The sequence below is a fragment of the Osmia lignaria genome, chromosome 9 (assembly GCF_051020975.1).
Source record: "Osmia lignaria lignaria isolate PbOS001 chromosome 9, iyOsmLign1, whole genome shotgun sequence".
Classification (NCBI taxonomy): Eukaryota; Metazoa; Arthropoda; class Insecta; order Hymenoptera; family Megachilidae; genus Osmia; species Osmia lignaria.
In genome coordinates, this window is record NC_135040.1 from 6,961,147 (window position 1) to 6,981,744 (window position 20,598).

At 47.7% G+C, this 20,598-nt stretch overlaps 2 protein-coding genes across 7 annotated transcripts in view; both read left to right on the forward strand.

Moving 5' to 3' along the window:
- The window catches only part of LOC143305243 (uncharacterized), a 141,141-nt gene that overhangs the window by 57,684 nt on the left and 62,859 nt on the right, over positions 1-20,598 (forward strand). The window lies entirely within an intron of this gene.
- LOC117606896 (sosondowah) overlaps positions 1-20,598 on the forward strand; it is an 82,373-nt gene that overhangs the window by 9,960 nt on the left and 51,815 nt on the right. For 2 of the 4 annotated variants that reach the window (XM_076690248.1, XM_076690246.1), the window contains 2 exons: positions 9,263-9,298; positions 9,633-9,740. In XM_076690248.1, coding sequence (XP_076546363.1) covers positions 9,263-9,298; positions 9,633-9,740 — 144 coding nt within the window. The remainder of the gene's footprint in view (positions 1-9,262; positions 9,299-9,632; positions 9,741-20,598) is intronic. The other 2 variants (XM_076690249.1, XM_076690247.1) reach the window with 1 other exon arrangement.

The following is a 20,598-nucleotide window of genomic DNA, read 5'->3' on the forward strand; positions in this document are numbered from 1 at the left end:
AATACGCCGAAAGTGCGGGTGGTAAAGAATACTATTAACAGTTGTATCTCCGTGAGAATTTTCCTAATCGTATGTATATTTCTCCGTTTTCCGTGGAAACGGTGTTCCGATGTAACGGGCGTAGATTCCGGCATCGTTCAACGGCATTGTTCCAAAGTTATTTTTTAAACTGGCGCTACAGTCCCGTCGCGTCGTTTCAAAGTCTCGCCAGCTCGTCGAGTAGAAACTTTCTTTCGCTCAGCTTATAACGACGCTAGTCGTCGAGGGCGTCTCGCGATACGCCCGACAAGAAACCCGCTTTTACTTCGACACCTCGAGGACGCGTTCTAATTAGGATCACGCGTGTTCACCTCTTCTGGCAACGAGTCTTCCCGGTAGTTGCTCCTTTGTTCGCTACGGTTAAACGAGAGAGAAACGGCTGGAAGATACTCATCGTAAAGGCAGCTAATACGAGCATGCCGAACTTGGAATTTCTCTCATACAGTTGCGCATACATTAGGGACCCTTGGTGAAACTTGCCAGGGTAGTTTGCCTGCTGGCAAAAGGAGCAACCTCGTCGAGGGCTTGAGGCGCGCTGAAGGACGAGCACGCCAGGGTGGCTCGAGGGTGTAAACCGCACAAAGTAATCTTACAGAATGTATATGCAAAGAGGTTCACCGTCGTAACGACGAGGCGAGAGGCATGAGGGGCACAGCTTGCATGATCCTATCCGTGACAACACCGACAAGACACCCCCAGAGGCAAACTTGCCTCGTACTTCCAAGATTGTTCGACCTTTGCTTCCTACCTATCGCAAAAGCGATATCCTTTTTTTATCCTAGTTCGATGATCTTGTCTAAGAATTTCTTCGAAATCAGAAAATTTCACGGTTAACCTTTTCGAACAGCTTGTTCCTGAAATAATCTATCAATCGTGAACAAACGTATCGTGACAGTTGGGTGAGATAATTGAATAGCGATAGGGTTTAATAACCACTCCGATAATTACAAGTTGCGGCGGTACCGTTCACCGGTGCGTAATAATTTATTACCGTTACACGAACAAGAGTGTCGAGATGATCGGGTTCGATGATGCGCGGCCCAATTTCCTTGGCGCCATCGGGCAAGGGAGACAAATTTACGCGAGGTGTACGTGCCGTACCAATATAAACAAGCTTGTCTACAGGAGTAGTTAACACCTACTGTTCCCCGTGTAGCACTGCTAGATGCGCCTAACAGGTCCGTCGACATTTATTCCAGCCTATTACGAGTTAATCTTGCAAGCATACACACCGCGTATTATCATTTAAATTGCTGCCGTAATACAAGAGCGTTAAATTTGTTTGCGTACCGGTCGCTCTCGCTTCCACGGGATTTCTCTTCTTTACGTCTCTATGCGAGTAGCAACTATACGCTTGATGGAGAAGTAACGAAGAAAGAAAAGAGAGAGAGAGAGAGAGAAAAAAAAGAGGAAAAGGTGGCTATTGTTCGTTCGAAACGCCTTGTTCTGAATAAGGTTACGCGATACCACGTGTTTCCCGTTTATTCGATTTATCTTTAGGTGGCATCGAGAGCTTACCACCGGCATCATATCCGTAACGTTGCCCGTGCTAGAATCGTTTCGTCTTGAACGCTTCGATCAACTACCGGCCAGCGAAATGATCTTTTTTCCCCGTGGCGAATCAGATTGCTTGATTTCTTCGTTTCGTATGCGCCATTCACCTTCCGACCACGGGAGTCCGTCTCCCGTAGTGACAAAGTCAGGGAGTACGTCGAAAACTGATTGTGACTGTCACGACAGCGAACGAGTCTCCACCCTTCCGGGTCGCGTCGTTCTTGGTGGTCCGCTTATGGGACAGGGATTTCATTTTTTTTTTTTCTTCCGTCGTCTGTTTGTATGTACCGCCTAACTGTCAGTCCGCGCGATGACCTTCCGTTGACAAATTGAACGAATCTACGTTTAACTCGATGGCTATGGGAGCTATCGAATGAGTTATGGTAAAAGGAAGCAATCTGTTTGAATAATTTCGTATAAATTCCATATATCGAAAGTTCAATTTAATTAATGGATTCGGTTGGCAGGACTCGGGATCCGTTCTCGCTTGTACCCAGTGAACGTGTCAGATACGCCAGGCGAAACGATTATGACACGTTTGTAACTAATTTGTATAATAAACAGGACGTACGCTTGACAACAGGAACAGGATGTTGATTAATTTTCATTCAATTTAAAAAATGCATACGAACGGCTAGTTAGACAGAGGTTTGCGTGAACGATCGATAAGCTAGATAAAATAATATGAATATTCCGAGGGTAACACGGTTGGAGTAAGAAAAAACAATTCTAGCGCGTTTCGGTATTCGCAGCGATCTTACGCAACGATCTTCACCAGCTACTACTCTTCGCTGGGTGGAATGCATTTTACAGTGCCGATAACAAATCACGCGTCTTCATCCATGTTCTGCCTTCGAAGCAGAAAGGAATGCCATCGGTCGATCGGTCATTCCCCGGTTTCATCCGGTCGATCAGTGAGAGAAGATACCTCCGCTCCTGCCGCGCGTTTCACGATTGGAGACAGTATCTGGCTTTATCTGCGGCTAATGTCGTGTAAGAACTACGCCTCCTTCGATCTACTGACGGCCATTTGTTCAGACACTCGTGACCACGAGATGCGCAGTTCGTTTCAAATTTACCATCCATCGAATTTAGAATGTATCAGAAATCTATCTCCGGTTGAATTTTACAATGTTATATTGCAATGAAAATAAGCGTTGTACGACAGTGACTTGCTGCAATTACATGCGTGTAAAACCTTCGGAGCTAAGGAGTAACCCCTGTTCCGTAACGTTCTCCAAGATGGAAGAAGCGTACTAACCATTGTAGGTTGAATAATGTCTTCTTTCAGCATTCGTGTAGAGAAATCGATACGTAGGGAGAGTTTGGTTGACCGTGATCCGATCGTGACTCCACGTTGTCCGTTCAACATTCCGCTCCTCTTTTCTTTCCATTGATACAACGACGATATCGTTCCGATGCGAATCTTTCAGCGTCGCGACGATAATCTTCCGTTAAACGGTGGTGCGTCGGTGGTGTCTGTTAGGGTCCCTTAGCCCTTACTTTATGCCGGTCGATGGTCGCGGTAAGCCAGCAGCGTAGCTTATCAGAAATCTGAGTCGCGCAGTGAGCGGCTATTTGTATTCATAAGTCCGCGGGAGGCCGGCGCTCGCCTGCCTGGACCCAATCCTGGGCCCCGTCCTAGCTTCCACGAGCTCCACCAGCTTCCCTAGGGATATCGAAACGTTCTGGGTCGTGCTCGAAGGAAATGGAAGCGGATGGAAAGGATAGAGGGCCACGTCATTCAACTAAGGCGCCCTTCTCGCGGACGTCTCTTAGAACGCGATGTTCCATACATCATCGTTCAAAAGTATTTCATCGTTTCTTCTATACTAAAATAATATAATTTTGTCATTTGAAAAAATTAATTTCTCGGATTCGTTTGTATAGATAATCGAGAGTGAATTATTTAAGAATCGAACGTGATACGGTGATATTATATTAATTTGGTGGTTCATTATGTTTAATTAGTAAAAGGCAGTATTTATTCTATCCGATCAGATACTTTTGAGCGATAGTGTACGTGTGCGTACGTATGTACAGCACGTCCTCTTGGTCGCTACGTCGGCCGCGTGTCGGAGAATGTGACCAGTCATCGGGTTATTTAATTTTTCGAGGCACCCCTGTTGCGCATGTTTGCTCAGCCCCGCTGTGAGCACAAATTACCTCGCGACCGAATCACCTCCAGCAAAATATTCGGTCCTCGTCCTCTCTCGTCTACTCCTCCCCACGTGGCCGCTGCCAATGGCAAACTGCCATTCCTGTCGATCACGCTTTCTCCTCTTCCCTTTAATCGAACACCGTTCTTTTCTCCAATCGGATATCTTGGAGAAAGCGACAAACGTTGAAGATAATCGTTTGATCGATTCACTGTTTTCCACGATTAAACCGTTCGAAAGGGGGAGAAGGTTTGATCGGTATACGAGGCGTTCGGGATCCATTTGCCGCAATTGCGGAGGTGTCGAAGCACCAACCTGACCCCCTTACGTCCAAGAGGACACGAGAGCAAAACGGACATGGGCTGCGTCCCCGGACGTGGTCTAGGCGCGTATATATACGGTCAGCCCACCTCGCTATCTATATGCTAATCCATTGAGATGGTACCCGCAGATTACACCTCGGAATTAGCTCAGAGACTGGGGTATCAGGGCCGCACAGACAGGACCGAGGGATGTACCTATACCTACCTTTATCCTACCTTATACACGTAACCTGTCCCCGTCCAACGACCGCTCTCGCCCTGCACTTACAACTCCCTCTCTATACACTTACATACGCGTACACGAGTGGGCGCAGACAGGCACACGTACAGGTGTACCAGTACCTGCTGGAACCGTGGCTCTGCGTTCGGTTGTTGGACCTCGGTGACTCGGCACTTCCACTTCGTTAGCCCGTGTTAATAACGTTAAAGAGGATGCGATAAACTCGTTAGGAGACGAAACTGTGACCCAGGATGGGTTACGTCTGATCCTCACCACCAACGTAGGCAATTTTCATTCCCGTCGATTCGCGAACGTAAAAGAATTGGATAAGCTTTTGAAAGATTCATTTTCAAATAATTTGATAACTCGTACAATGGTGTCGATTATCACGGGTAGAGAAGATTGCAACAGAGTGACACTTCCGGCAGGGCAATCGAGCGACGACAATCGTACGATGGCCATGTGCTCGAGTAGCATGGTAAATTTATTAGTCGACGGGAATATGATCGCGCGACGCGTATTGCGGGACCGAGGTACACCGAGGAACACGATAGGTACGTACGAATATAATCCTGTCAACGATGGGTGGTCGTAGTATGGGGCGAACGAGCACCGTCGACGTTCCATGTTCTCCATCCGGACCAAATTCGACGTGCCGGCCGCGAAAATACGAGCTACCGGTTATGAATTACTCCCAACGCCGTACCGCCAGCCTCGGCTAATAATCCTCTCTATGCCGAATTTCTCCACTGTCGTGTAATCGTTCGGTACTCGCCTTGTTCAACCTCGCCCGACCGCTTTGCATCCATTGCGTATTTCAATATGAAAACTTCATCGGATCGTTCGGTTATCGGTAACAGGCTGCTGAACAGCTTGATTTTAACGGACCTCGTTGTGCAGCTTGTAGGACATTGCGTTTGACTTTAATAAAATGTAGAATCATTCTTTTTGGAATTAATAATTTTTCGGTGCCAAATTCTTTTGAGAGCACCAAGTCAATTTTCATTAGAATAATTTCGTGAAATTTCCGGAAGTGCCTTTGTCGTCGATTTATCAAAGGGCCAAGGGTTCCCTAGGCTTGCAGTTAGGGAGGTGGCTCGCGGAGTCGTCCATCGCGCGTATCCGCAAATCCAAACAACGGTCTGCACTTGGACGCGATTTCGTCCGAGTGCCGGGTAAACCTTGGGATTATGATCTGCGACGATAGCGGCCGATGGAAATGGCGTTTAGGTAGGTGGGCAGATAGCGTAGGCATTATGGTGGTCGGTTCGGGAGAGGCGTCGCCGAACCGAACGCTGAATCACCCAGCGAGAGTTTTCCTGTCAGCGGCAGTACGGTCGCCACCATCCGACGAACCGCCGTGGAATTGCCTCGTACGGCCACGAAATGAATGCGCGAACGCCCATTAGGGGAATAAATCAGCCGAACGTTATCCACAGCGTCGCATAATCGATCTCGCTAATCCGGGCCTAATCGTTCGTCCGGTAGAAAATTTTCTTTCCAACGATCAGCTCGTTAGAATACCGCGGAAGTGTATTTGGAATTGGAATCGGCTACACCACCGAGCTCGGGCTTAGGGCTTGGTTATTAAAATCTGACGGTAATGTGTAACAAACGACAAATATCCACGGTCTAATAATAAAACAAAAGAAAGATCTTTCGATAAAGTAAAAAGCATTTCGTTGTAATTAAATCAAACGATTCGATAAACTCGGTGCCACAGATGGCAGTACACCGTATATCTGGCGGGTAATCCATAGCTTCGATAATTCCCTAAATCGTCGATAATCTTTTAAGTGGTTGCCGCAAATAACCGGTATATTAATAGTCGACCACCGCGGCCGAACATTAGCGGGCGCATTAAATGGATATCCAGCTTTAATTCGTGAAATCGATCCTCCTTTTCCCATCCCTCCCCTGGCATATCTGGCTTTACGTGCGTCGTGTGGCAGGGATAAATTCGAGGGTGCGGCGAGTCGCGAAAATGTTTGGTTAGCATTCGGCTTATTGGCCAGCGAATGTTCGTGCTCTGTTAGGCATGTATGGATGGCCCCCAGGTTATAATAAAGCTAATTCTGCGGTGCTCTTGAGGCAGCTCGTGCCGCAACATGTTTTGCCTCTCGTCCCATACCAGCCTATCCTTTCTTCCTTTCTCACTCCTTTTCGCCGTTTCGCCCGATATATCCGACCAACCCTCCCGACTCTTCACCTTCCGACTCGTTGTTACACTCGGTGTCTCTCTTCTTCCGCGTGTTGCAACAACCGAATATATTTATACGCCCCCTCGGAGGGTAAGCACGCGTCCGTTTATTAAAACGTTTCCACCCTGAACAGAGCAACCGCGTATACGTTTCGATGCTAAACTCTCCCGTACTTTTCATTGTCTAGCTAGAAAAGAAACACTCGTTTCAGTCGACACGTGCGCGATTTTCGAGTAGCCTGCCGTTACCTTGGTCACGTTCGTGAATTTAATTTAATTAGGAGATAGAGGGAATGTTTTCGAGTCGAGGTTGATCGCGAACGATAGTCGGATCGTGGAAATTTCTCATGGTTCCCTTTTACACTTTCTGTGTTCTTTGTTGCGAGAGGGGTATTTCTTTGGGGGATTCGTGTTCGTGCGATATTTGCATTATCGAATGAAAATGCAGCAGGAGCGAAGGTTAAATTATTCGAGTCGACGGTCGCGTAATCGTAACGCTTATACGAATAAATAGCGAGTAAAAAATTAGTCTCGAGATAATATCTGAAGGGGCGTCTACGCGCAGCGTGAAGTCGTGATTGTCGACGAAATTCATGGAACGAGCTCCGTACGGCTCTGACAAGGCGCCGTGTTACGATCGATGAAACGAGCAGTCCAGACTTGCAGCGTGCCTTGTGATCGACGCCGTAGCATTAATTAATTCTCGGTGATCTCAATTAAAATATTAATTACGGAGAAACAATGAACCCGCTGACGGGTGGAGGCGCCGATCAGAATGGACCTGTCTTCTCGGTTTCTCTTTTTTCCCCCGCTCCCTCTCCCTTCGTATCTTTCTCATTCTGGCTGGCCAGATGAATCGTAGCGATGCTATTACGATTACCGTCCTCCCATAAGCCTATCTGATAAGCAGCGCATTTATATGGCCAAGGCTGTCGCGGCATCAACGTCGCTGACTTGTCCATTCGTTTGGCTCGTTGCGTCAGGCCAGAACGAGCTGATCATTTGCATATTTCTCGTGTCTGTTTCCCGGCCAATCTCATCGAATGTCCGATCGTTTAAAAAGCAGCGAAACCTACCGGTGACAAGGATCTTAATGTTCTCCTTCGAAAGCAGCGTGTCATTGCTGGCTCGTAGAGTTATTCAAAAAATAGATTGTAACGCTGTATATCCGATTATCCTTTAAACGTTACTTAACTTCCTCGCTCTGTCATAAACAAATGACTTTAATCGATCGCCGATTAATGGGTCACGGTACAAGGATTAATCCTTTCTCGTCGAATAGAAGAAGGAAGGCAACCGAATCCATTTCACGGGCCATCCGCGCGAGTCCGGTTATCGTCGATACGGCCAGGCAATAACAAGCGCTTATTGAAAATACGATTGTCGAATCACTGATGGAGGATAACGTTCGGGACACGTACATAATAAAGACTATTCCGCTCGTGTGTATCGATGCATTTGCGAGGCACAACTGCAGGGAGAGATGGTCGTATAGCCCAGGAAAGCTGGGAACGTAGTCGGGCTGCACCACCTGACGCGACGGGGGGTCAGTGGTTCTCATTTGACCGGTTCAGAGAGAAAATTAGTAAGGGGTAGCAAGTAGAAAAATGTCGCGGTGACACGCGAGTGAGATCGTCTCGGATCGAGTCGAGCAATTTGCATTCTACGATACGGTGTACGGTAAAGGAGGAGGAGGGCGCACGGTTCTGGGATTAAAGCGAAATTAAATTAAGCGAGGAACGCGAGCTATGCGAGCTTAACCCGGGCCCTGTTGATCGGCCTCTCGAATCACGATTTCACTTAAGGACACGCGAGCTGGTGTCGATCGATAGAGATATATCTGGGCCCGGGCTAATGATGACTCGACCGAATTCGAGAGCTGCTCAGTCCTCTTGCATCCTCCTCTACCCTCTCGTTGAAAGTAATTTACGAGGAGTCACGATTGATTCGGATACGAGTGTCGATGTGAGCACCTCGAACGGACGATGCAGCCGTGACGAGTGAAAATACAAACAGTTTAACAGGGATGAGTAGTCGTTTAGCGTTCTTCGGATCAGCCGCTCCTCGCTCTCCCTCTTCTCTTTTCAACCCTTTTTCTCTACCTCTTTCTTACCTTGCCACGCGAATATAGATACGTATAGCAATTCGTTGCAAACGCCAGACGAATATGGGGTATTAAAAAAATGAAATAATGCGAATAGATGGAGTGGAAATCGATCGGAAAAATAGGGGTTAAATTGTTAAAGGGTCAACTGTGTAATGGTTCTAGGCGCAAATGGGTTAAGCGAGACCATTAGTGCGATTTCACATCGATACGAGTGGATAGGGACCGAGAGTAGACAAAGTTAGCCGCAGGCCGATGAAACGCTCGCTGTCCGCTCGGCGGTGGTCGACAGGGGTTGCGTAAGTTGGTCCAACCTCCTGCGGTCTTGCGTCAGAGAATCAATTATTGGATCCGTATATCAATCTGATGAGCGGAGCGCGTTCGTGGCGTGCGGCACCCCGCTGCTTTTACGCATTTTCTTCTCCCTGTTCACCCCGCTGTGGGGCGTTGGTAACTGTGGAGAGTGCACTTCTCCTCTCCGTATGGTTCAGCACCATATAGAGCGGTCGTACGCGTACGACCGGTTCTCCACGTTTCGAAGGCTCTGTTCGTCCCGTCCGGTCCCGTCGCGTCGAGCCGCGTCGAGCCGCGTCGGCCGTGACGTAGCCGGTAATGTTGATTTTTCGAAGTCGACTGACTCGTACTGTTTTCTTCTCTCCGCAGGGCGCCGACGAGGATGACAGCGCTTCCGTTGCCTCGGTAAGTTCATCATCATCATCGTCATCGTCATCGTTTCTCTTCCGTGGATCGTGATTATCGCGCGCGCGTCTCCCCCTTCGAACGGATAATTCTTTTCGTGGTCGGGAACGTGCAACGGATTGCGCGTTGCTACGATAAATGCACGCGATCTGGTATCGTGATCTTAATTAAAATTTCCCCTTCTAATCGGCTAATGAATCTCACTTCGACCTCCCGATCCGATCCGTTCCGTTCCGTACCGTTCCGTTTCGTTTCGTTTCGTCTCGCGTTATCGTTCGGTGGCTGAATATCGCGAGTAACCCCTGTTAATCGAGGCAATTATTGCATCGGGAAGCAGCAACTGGACGGGAAGTCACGGGAGTGGTTGGTCAGAGCGGCGCAAGGGGATTATCAGGCATTGGCGAAATTGGCTGCGGAGGAACCTCGGCTCGCACGGCTCAAGGTAAGCGATATTTATCTTTTATTTTCTTTCATTTTCTTACAAGTGTATTTCATAAATTGTACACCAGTCCACGCGTGATGCTTCGTACCACGCGTCAGATATTCGCTTCGTATAAATTACCTTTCGATAGAAAGCAATTCCCGTGTTTCGGTTGCGTGTGCGTCTTCGATCCGGGAAGACGAGTTAAAAAATTGTAGATTCGCGGGCAAGTTGGCCGATCGTTCACCTATATAGACGGGCACACCGGTCCGTGTACGCGCAATGGATCTCATTGAGTTACGAGCACACCGCCTCGGGTGATAATGACAAAGGTGGCGGGCCAGAGTTTCGGAAATATAATTACGGTGTGGCTTACCGTAGGCCTGGGATCAGGCCGTTATTACACGCACGGCAGAACTTAACACCTGCGGCGTTGTAAATTCGCCGTTTTCACGCGCCACCATTGACAGGTCAATAAATCTAAGAGCCCCCGTGGCAATCAGGCAGCCGGTGTATACGAAACCGCCAATATGTGGAGCGGATCACTAGTGTCCGATAGTAACGAGTTAAGGATTATTCACACTATTCGTATACCTTATCCGATACCGTAACATAGATCTTTGCCAATCCGCTCGGTATCTCACCTATTTTCCATTTTTTCATTCTTAAAAAAATTTCTTTCTTAAACATTCGCCTATTGGGGATGTTTCAATTTCATTTGAGAGAGACGTTAAACGATGATACGTTGAGGAAAACCGTTCACAACGCGATGGTTGCCGTTAACAAGGCTCGTTTTCTGGTCGAATAGTTTGAACTGGCCTTTAACGGGCGCTCGTGAAACGTAGGAGTGAGGAAGGAACACAGGGGATGAAGGGGCTGTAAAGTGGGGATGTAGCAGGATGGCTGGAGGTGGTTTGCGAAAGGGGATGGAGGTGGCTCGACCGCACAGGGGATGCGTGCTGAATTCATTCCGCTGGACAAGGTTGCCCCACACCCACCTCCGGCCCACGTCTGCCTCATCCCTTGGGATAAATTGGCCGAACCCGCGTGTTTGCGGATAACATCGCCGCGATATACGCTCGCCTATGGCCGCCGACGCCGTACGAACGTAACCGTACAACGACGGCCCCCTTTTTGCCACTGGTCTCGCGTTCCTGGAAATTGGCAACCAACCACGTTCCGTTCCGTTGTCTTTTTCGCGTACGTTCTAGTCACCGTCTATCACGCGTTCAGCTTTTGCGTGCATCACCGAGAAAACAGTAGAAAAATGTATCTCGTTAAAAATTCTGTTCTTGTTCGAGGAACGCTCGTTTCGTTTGACGGAATGGTAGAAAGAGGTGGTACTCTGTTGGAAGACCAAGTATTTGTTGAATCAGAAATTTACCGTAACCAATGTTCAGGTGTGCTACATCATTTGCAATCGAGGTTTCAACGTACATAGAAACACATATATCCTATATATTAATCCATCGATGAATATGCAACGGTCAGGCAGGTCGGTAGAATGCGAGGGCGATGGGATGCGGGAGACAAAGTGAAGCAAACGACAGGAAGGGTGTCGTTGTGGGAGGGCAAGGGACGTCGCTAGGCATTCCAATTACTCCCCCGTTAATTAAATCAACACGGAAGCTAATCAACGTTACTCTCCCACTCGTCGTTTCTCTCCCGGTTGGCCGAATTTTTCTCTCGGACAAATAAATCAGACGATTGAAGGATAACCGAACGAACGGGAAAATCGTGTCCCATGGCTGATCGCGGCTGAAGATGGTCGCGGTGAATAATTGATAGAGGTTCGATTCAACGTTCAACACGAAAAGACGGATCGCCCCTTTTCTCTTTTGCATCGATTAACCGTCATCGATCGCGCTTTTGCGCGATCCCTTACGAGGCAACCGTCAACAGTCACGCCGCGTAGCTTTTTATTTTTCTTTTCTCCTGGATGCTTTACGAGCCCGTATTAAAGAGCCGTTCGCACACGTGGCCTACGTGATCCATGTTCGAACCTCCTGGACACGACCATTGTATTCCCTAGCTGGGTCAGGTGTACACGCTCGTCGTGGTACCGTGTGTGCCCATTATACTTTATTAACCGACGCGTCTGGCATCGCGATAGATTCGTCTGTTCAATTTCTGCGTGCGTCCCGTTCCGATGCAAGACTGGTAAACAAAGCTCTGACGCATCGTTTCGCAATCCGTTCTTTTACTCTTTTCAATGAAATCCTTTGAATCCTTCGTAGAATGTTCGCTTCTCATCGAAAAATAAAATATCGGAACGGAAAGCCATTAACAACGCGGAAAACAATTTTATTCGATATTTTCGATTTATCTTATCGCGTGTAATCTCACTCCTTCCGCTTGTATCATCAGTTACATGACACCCTGTATATTGGCCGTTGAACACGGGTTCAGCATCCGTCCGTGTATTTATCCGCTGGTATCGGTTGGTTTAATAACGCCAGGCAATCAGAAGGTGTTCCCTCCTACCTACAACTTCTGCATTCGCAGCCACCTCCTCCCTCCCCCCTATCTCGCCGATAAATAATAACCATTTGTATCGGATTCTAATTACTCGCTCTAAGCAAACAAATAAACGGCAGGCCGATGAGGAGACGCGGACCGTGAGAGGGGCAGGTTTAATGTTATGGTGGCTGCAGGCTGATTTAAGGAGTGTGGGACCGCCCACCTCGAAGATGCATCTTCGGCTCGGCCATCGGTCCACCTGTTATGAGTGTTTCAACGCCACTGTGCGTTCTTCTTTTTCTCGATTCGCTTCTCGATACCTGTTGCCGATACCGAGCCGAGAAAAACATCGAAAATACCGTGGCGTAATTAAATTGCCACGAATCGCGATCCTCCGGTTTGAACATTCCCACCGGATGGCTACCATCTTGCTAGAAATGTCATTTATTTTAATACGGCCATCTTGGCACCCTACAATCGTAGCCATTCGAACAAAAATTTATTTCATTTTTTAATTGAAACTTAGAAGATTAATAGAAGAAGAAATTCTAGGCGAGAGCATAGACGTTTAGTTTTCACTTAAAAGATCTTCGAAGAGAAATGCCGACGGTAGTTGGTTACCGGTGGGCTATTAGCGGGCGTAACGCAGATCGTGGCAGCGTCACAGGACTAAGTAAACCCTGGCTAACAAGGAGGCGTATCCTGGCATCGAAGCCGGTGCCAGGAATGATCTACCGATACGTAGTTGGCATTATTTCGTTCCACGTTTCTCCTTCATCTAGCTAGCTATCTTTTTTCCCTTCTTCCTTCTTACTCTCCACCCTTGTTCTCGCTTCGACTCGCGCGTACGAAAGGCGCACGCATAACGAACAGACGGAGGATATACCTCTGCACCTCCTACCTACGCCCCCGAATATTAACAATCTGATTTATGCTCGTAATTATCTCTAGTTATTTTCTGAGAGAAAGGACCGATGTATTCGCGAGAGTTTGTCTTTCGTAGCTGCCGGTGCTGCTGATACACAACAAATTAACCGTTCCTTCTTCCGCCTCCTCTCCTTCTCATCCTGTTCACTCGACGCTGTTTCTTTCTGTTTTCGAGACTAGCCTTTCCTCGCCTATTTATAGGTGTCTCGTTTCCCTTCGTAATTGCCTTCTTATTATATTGGGCGATGGCCCCAAGAGAAGACGGTAGCAGTAGAAGAACGTTAGACCGTGTTCGGTTCAGCCTCGAATTCAGCCTCGCGGCTGATCATTTATCCTCGACCGAGAGACCGGCCAAACGACCTGTCGCCCCTTTGTGCCTCCTGCCCGCTTTGAAGCCACTGAGAAATATATTTTCAGCCGTGCTCGCGATTATTACGTACGCCTCGTCTGTCGGTAATTAGCACTGGCTCGTTTCACGCTCATCTGAACGCAGCCCTTTCAACGTTTTATCCATCGGATAAGCTATTTGCCTGCCAGTTCCAACCTTCCAACTTTCTTCATCTTCGCCTAGTTCTGTTTTCATCGCGTGTAAGGAGACAGCGAGGAAGTTTGGGAGCTGATAACGGATCAGCAAGGTAGAGATTTTATGGAGCAAGCCAGGGTGTCGCAGATCGACTGCGCCAACCTGGCGTCATCTTCCTTCGGCATCTTCTCTCGTGCTCGTCGCGGTCGGTTCTTCCTTGTTCTTCAGGATACCCAGCTTTCACTTCTCTCCTCTAGTAACCTTCTAGGATTTCACAGTTTCTTTGGTCTTGGAAATTCTTCGCTATCGGTAATATTTCTCTAGGGGTGCGCGTAACAAAAATGATCACGCGCTGGTCGAACGATCTTCGCGGAAGTTTCAGGTTGCAATTCATTCGAAGAATCTCCTGGTACACGGCCCGTGACTGATACAACTCGCTTCCCGGTGATTGATGTCGCGTTTCAGGTGCAGGTAAATCGTGTGCGAGTGGACACGTACCAGCGCGAGTCGGTCGATCCTCGTTTATCCGTAATTTCGCCGCGCCTTGAGCGAGGAGCTTCGGAGAAATTATGCGTGTAATAACGAGGAAGGTGGAACGACGAAACGTCGTCCTGGTATCTGGTCGCGAAATCGTTCGTGACGCTTGCTCGTCGATCGTGGGGCCCGTTTTCTACTTACTCGAACGTATTCCGTGGCAAAGGAGCAAATAAGAAGAGGAATAAAGAAAAAGGAGAAAAAAGAAAGTCGGAAGGGCGTTTGCCGTCGCTCGGAATACACGCGTTTACGTATACACGGTGGTTGGATCGGTGACTGCTTGTTCGCACTGTGCACCGCTAATTAGCTTCAAGACCGATGGCTATCTGTCCGGCCACATGTCCCTTAAAGTGGCGAGCTGAAACATCCGGTACGCCCTTTCCGTTCGGCAACTCGGCCGGTTTCTTCGACGTCTACCTTACAGCGTATAGTGTAGAGAGAATCGAATGGGCACTCGAAGCAAGTGCAACCCCTCTTCTCTCGCTACCCTCGTCCTCTTCGTTACGTTGTATCAGTTAGCGACTGGTTGTCAAACAAACGAGCTGCAAATGCGAGCTACGGCATCGAGAGTGGCAGGCCTGCCTGCCTGCCTTTAGGCTCGCCGCTCGTATCGATGCGTGACAACAGCTGTACACTTTAAAATTCATAAAATACCCGTGCTACCCGTATTCCGATAATTATGCTCGCATGTAACGTCCGATTATCGAGCGATGTGTCCCTTTCCTGCACGTTTCACCGTCCCCTTGCCTGTCCCGTTCGCTTCACGATTCACGCGTATGAAATTATCCGCGCGGAAAGATCGTTATTTAGCCACGAAATCTACTTGTTATATTCAGACGTAACAGGCTGTAAGCTGTATCCTTTCGCTTACAATGTGTTCAATTAATATCACCGTCATTCAAGAGAAAGATTCTCTGAATCAGCTTTCCAACATGGACGCAACAACTCGTATCTCTCGGTCCGTCCTGTAAAGCGCGAATTAGCAATTAAGCGGTGCAATTAGCGGTCGGGCGAGTCTAATTATGGAGATTCAGCAGGCGACTAAATGCTTAAATACAGGACCCACCGTGCGTCTCTCCGGTCTCGTTGAATTCGTAAAGAACCGAGCACAGCCAGCCCGCCCGCATATAACTAAACGGTCTAAGAGAGGAAAAGCTGTTGGTTCGTAAACCGACGTACATAAGTAAACGTGGGATCCAAGGTACGACACACGATTCGATTGTGTGCTGCGTGCACGCGTGTGGAAGAAGCCAGTGGTGTGGTGTATGCCCTAAGCAGACGGACGGATTGCGTGTCGATCTACGCCGAGATATTTGTTACTTTACAGTTGTATCACGTTTTTCGCGTGGAAAGAAAGCCATTGTTTGTAGTTCGTACACGCTACGCCCGCTTGAACCAGCCGCGCGATCGAGGATGCGGAGAACCCGTCGAAACTCGACTCTTCCTCTCCTGAAATCTACCATTTTCATGACCCACGACAAAATGGCTTCTCCTATCGGTTTTCTTTAAATCCTTTTAATTGCTCCATTGTTAACAGGATTACGAACGTGTTTTATTTTATTAGCGACTGATAGGATTGTCTAGTTTCCAGAAAATTACGGTCCGTGACCGAGGGAGTAAACGTTGCTGACGAATTCTCTCGGAGAAAGTAGACGCGGCGACATTCACGAGGAAAGGAGCTGATGAATTCGCGAGTCGACGTTGATATTTCAGTGTCAGCGTCCGCGGTTTTTGTCATTTGTACCGGCAGCCTTTAGTACCGTATCGCCGCGTCTACCTCTGCTACGCCTCGTTCTCGTGCTAAATCGAGTTTAGGCTCTAATTACACGACCATCACGCCATTTTCGGCTTCCTCCTGGTTACTTCGTACTCGTACTGTTCAGGGTAATTAGAGGACGCGATGCGAAAAAATGAGACAGATTTTCGGGTAGAATTTTACCTTGAAAGCTTGCCTGCACAAGGTATCTGCAATTTTCACCCTGGATGCTTATCTGAGCCAGGGTAATACTACGGGTTAAGCTTCGGGAAGGTTATACTTCGGCACGTGATTCATGGATAAAGTAGGGAAAGGTCTCACAAATATTTGTGGAAAAGGATTTAAGTAAGCAGCACGGCTTAGGATATTACACCAGGCTGAAGGTTGAGGTTTTGTTTGAAGACGATTTGCTCGTTAAAGGGAGTCGATTGCGGAACACGAAAACTTTCTGACTCGTTGAATTACACAATCCTAAAAAAAATCAGACATTCTTTCTATTACAATTATTCTCGTATGTAAAGGTCGGTTCAATTCTAACGACGATTAAAGTCACAATCGTGTCGGTCGATCACTCTCTTACGAACCTGCTCTACGTACGCCTGCTTTGCAACCATGATTAGCCAGAGTCGTCAGGAATAATTACGAGCCCACATCGTCGAAACACGTTTGATTCTCAGCGTGGCAAACGAATCGAACGAACGAACGAACGAACGAACGAACGAACGAACGAATGGAATTAGCCGGGTTTGTCCTGGCTGTCTCTAATTGTCCCCAACATATGCGCTCTTCTTAGAACGTCGGGCCGGATAATCTGCTCACGAAGCGTTTCTGCCCGAGACGCACAAAAACGCTGAGGCTAGACAGGCTCGCCTCGGCGAAGATTAGCCGATCGCTATCGCCTCGGTTGTCTTACGTTAACGAGCCGCTGCTATACTTGGCCAACCATAACCTGTCCCGAACCGTTTTCTCCCTTGCCTCACTTGGAGCCCACTTCCGCTTCTTTAAGCTCCCCCTCGAGTAAGGGTCGATTGCGCAGGTACGAAGAGGACACAAGAACCGTGTCTTTTACGGCTACGCAACAGTCGACGGGGAATAACAAACGCGACCATCTCTGATGGGTGAATCGTAAATCATGTCGAAGTTAATGCAAGTTTTCAATTTGTACGCGGTGCTAATGTACCGACCCGGCTAATCGAGCATTGTAAATCGAGGATTATCGTCGCTCGATTGAATCTATCCGTGAACCAACGACCGGATAATTTATTCCTTAATTAGTCCTTTTAAAGAACGGATTAACGCCGATTAGAGAACGGTAGCCTGCCTCTTTAACGCGCCTTGTTAGCGCCGTTAATTAACGTTAAATTAAAAAGCATGTTTTTGCGAAGGGTGAACGAAGGAATTCGAACGACAGGAAGAATTAGTCTAGCAGAGAAAATTTACTGCTAATATTTTTTCGCAGCGGTCTTAAAAACGGTCGGAATATACGGCAGGAAATACCGAGTTTGGAAAATTTATTAGCGCTTTTCTGGCTCCGTGTTACGCTCACCGCAACGCCAGGGGCCTGGCGCCACTGCTCGAACCCCATGGTCGTCGTTAAACGATCGTTAAGAAGAGATCGTATCTTGGTTTGGGCCTTACTGCCCGGTCAGAGGCTCGATTTCACGAATTTTCACGGCGATTCACACGGACTTACCCCATGCCGGGCTAATCCTACGTTTGCCAAAGCTCTACTTGAAACCGATACCCTTGCAATTACCCTGCTGGATTTATACGGATTTGATATAAAATCGTGGCAATTTTGTTGGAAAATTTACAGATTTATCGCGGTAAATGTTCCTGTAACCGATATTGGTTAAGAAAGTTTGAAACGCCTCTCGAGAGATGAATAAATACGGATTAATTAATAGAGTTAGCGAACGAAATGCTGACCCCGTAGGGAGGAAAAGGGCCATTTCAACGCGGAACCATTGTTGCTCTTCGTAACGAATTGTTCATTTAATTTCGTGAAACATTTTCGACGGTCGCGGCGGTGGGGTTCGCTCGTATAGCTCTCGACATCGTGTCCCGATAAATCGAGAACAAAAGGGTGGACGGAAAAATGCGACCGCCTTTCGCAAGGGAAACTCGACATGGACACGCCACCAACAGTTGGAACGGGTGAGAGCGATTTTTTTCCTCTTTTTTTTCCCAAGATATTATCTCGTTTACGAGCTTTTACGACGGTCCTTGTTTATTGCCGTGTAACGAAAAGAAGATCAGCCTGCATCTCCTTCTTCTCCCAAAATTTTCAAGAGTAAAAATTCTAAAGTTTTATGTCATCGTTAAATTCACTCGATTCTTAATTATTTTAAACGAGAAAAATATCTGGAGAAAAACGATGAACGTTATCGCGGTTCACTTTTGTACAACCCTGTACTCGAGGGCTGTTCCGCAATATTTTCGATCGGAAATATTTTAACGAGAGCAATGTCGAGCCTGGGATTATATCTGTTCGTTGGAGCGTTTCTGTATTGGATTCCGGGGGAATTACGAAAAATATCAATTAAACATAAAAGCGCGGGTCCGTGTCATCCGATAATGGCGAGATCGAACGGCCCGGGGCGTCGAATAATTGGGATGCAGGCGAACGGGGGGGGAAAAAGCGGGAGGGTTGGAGGAAACAATAGTGGAAATAACACAAGGCAAATTGCCGCTACAACTTATCGTCTATGCGCGTTGCTCCGGTATAATTGAAGCGCACGTTCGACGAGCTGTGTTACGTGTTTTCGATATTCTCAACTTTTCGATCGGAATTCAACTAGTATACGGGCAATCGATACGCAAGAAAGAAGACACGATTGCAATTCTTGTTTCTTTTCGAACAATTATTTTTTCCCCGAATATCGTAGGGTTTTACAAACAATCGGTACACAAGACTTCCTAAACGTTTCCTCATCATCTGTGCTTATCTCACCAGTGAAACAACATCAGGCGATTCCGTAGACTTCTGGGCTGGAAACAATCATTTTCTCCGGTCGAGCGGTTCAGCAACTTTCTCGCGTAAACGTTCGTAATATCCGTTCCATTTGTTGGCGTCGAAGACGATGCCGGCGGCTGTTCGGTAGGGCAAACTTTCCTCTGGTAAGCAGCTCGATCATTCGAGTGCAGAGAAGAGAAAGAGAGCAACCCTCTCTCGTTCGTTCATTTGTTTGCTCGTTGATTCGTTTGCCCCGAGGGCATTCGTGAATTCAAAGACTGACTCCGTAGACGGTCTCCGAGAATGATGCTTTCTCCTTTTCTCTCTTATTTTTTCTTCTTCTCCGACGGGGTTGTAAGGGGACGATGGAGAGGCGAAGCGAACAGAAACGGTTCCCCGGCCCGCGATTCCAGCAGGTTCATTAGCGCTGCTGTCCTTTGATTAATGGCCGCCGGAGGATACCACTCGCCACCGGTTTTCTTACAGATCATTTCACCGTCGCCTATCTAGATGGTCGTTAAGATGATCCTCCTACGAGCTTTAACGGGCCGGACAGGCTGCGAATGAAATCGCGCCCGGTTACGACGCTTCCTATTACCAGTTTACGCGGAGTTATCAGCTGCTATGTCGCCACAGGTATCGCTACCCTCGCGACATTAAGTACCTACTTGCGCTCCCGATCGAATCTAAATATTAATTAACGTATCGCTCGCGTGCCGTGGAAATTTCGACAGCGAAAAGACATTCGAAGATCTTTAGTTTTTCAAGTGGAGTGCGAGTATTAAAAAGTTTCTTTTTACACTTCTGAAGGGAAATGTTGCACTCTGACACAGGCTGACGCGTTTCTTCAGAAAGTTATCGATTATTCGCCGCGTCCTTTGGAATTATTCATAAGCTCTCGTCGAGGTTTGAAGGGTATCCCTTTGCCGAAAGGAAGTTCGATATGAAAAGCAGACGTCGGATCTTCCGTGACGATGCTCGGGTCTTCTTCTCGTCTCTGAGAATCCATCGTCGTGGCTGGATGAACGAGGTTAATTCATTCATCCAACGAGACAATGGCGTATCGGTTACACGCTGACTCGGCCGTTTATTAATGATCCCTCTTGAAAATCTTGCTGCACTTCTAATGGCTCGTTTGGATGCCATCCCTCAGGCTCGGCTTTCGTCGCTGAACGAAATTTGTATGTTTTTCAATCCGTTCATACTTAGCACAGAAATTTACGTTATAGGGGGAAAAATTGCGAAATGAAAGAATGGAAGAAGTTGGAACGATGGAGATTGTAGAAAGGGGCAAGATCGGTTGTTGGTCGTTTTCAGCGTGGTTTATTGCTTGAAAAGGAAAGGACACCTCACCTTGGGCGCCATTTTCGAAATGGCCGGCCCTGGTAGTGCTGTGCACGGACAGAACCACGGTGACGTTCACGACTTATGCCGACCCGGAAAGGGATGTAAGAGGAGGGTAAAGAGGTATAAGGAGAAAAGAATAGCGCCCACGCGTTATGCTAACACTAACGCTGCCGACACGGGCTGGGTGGTCCTATTCCGCTCCACCTACTCACCCTTCAGCCCTCTTTCTGGCCCACACCTTACTCGCTGGATGAGCATACAAATACGACTAATTTTATCGATCGACAATTCCGAACGATCTTAATGTCTGATAATGAGGCAACCTTTTCGGAAGATTCGCGTATCGTTCCTCTTATTCCTGGGAATCATTCGTTTT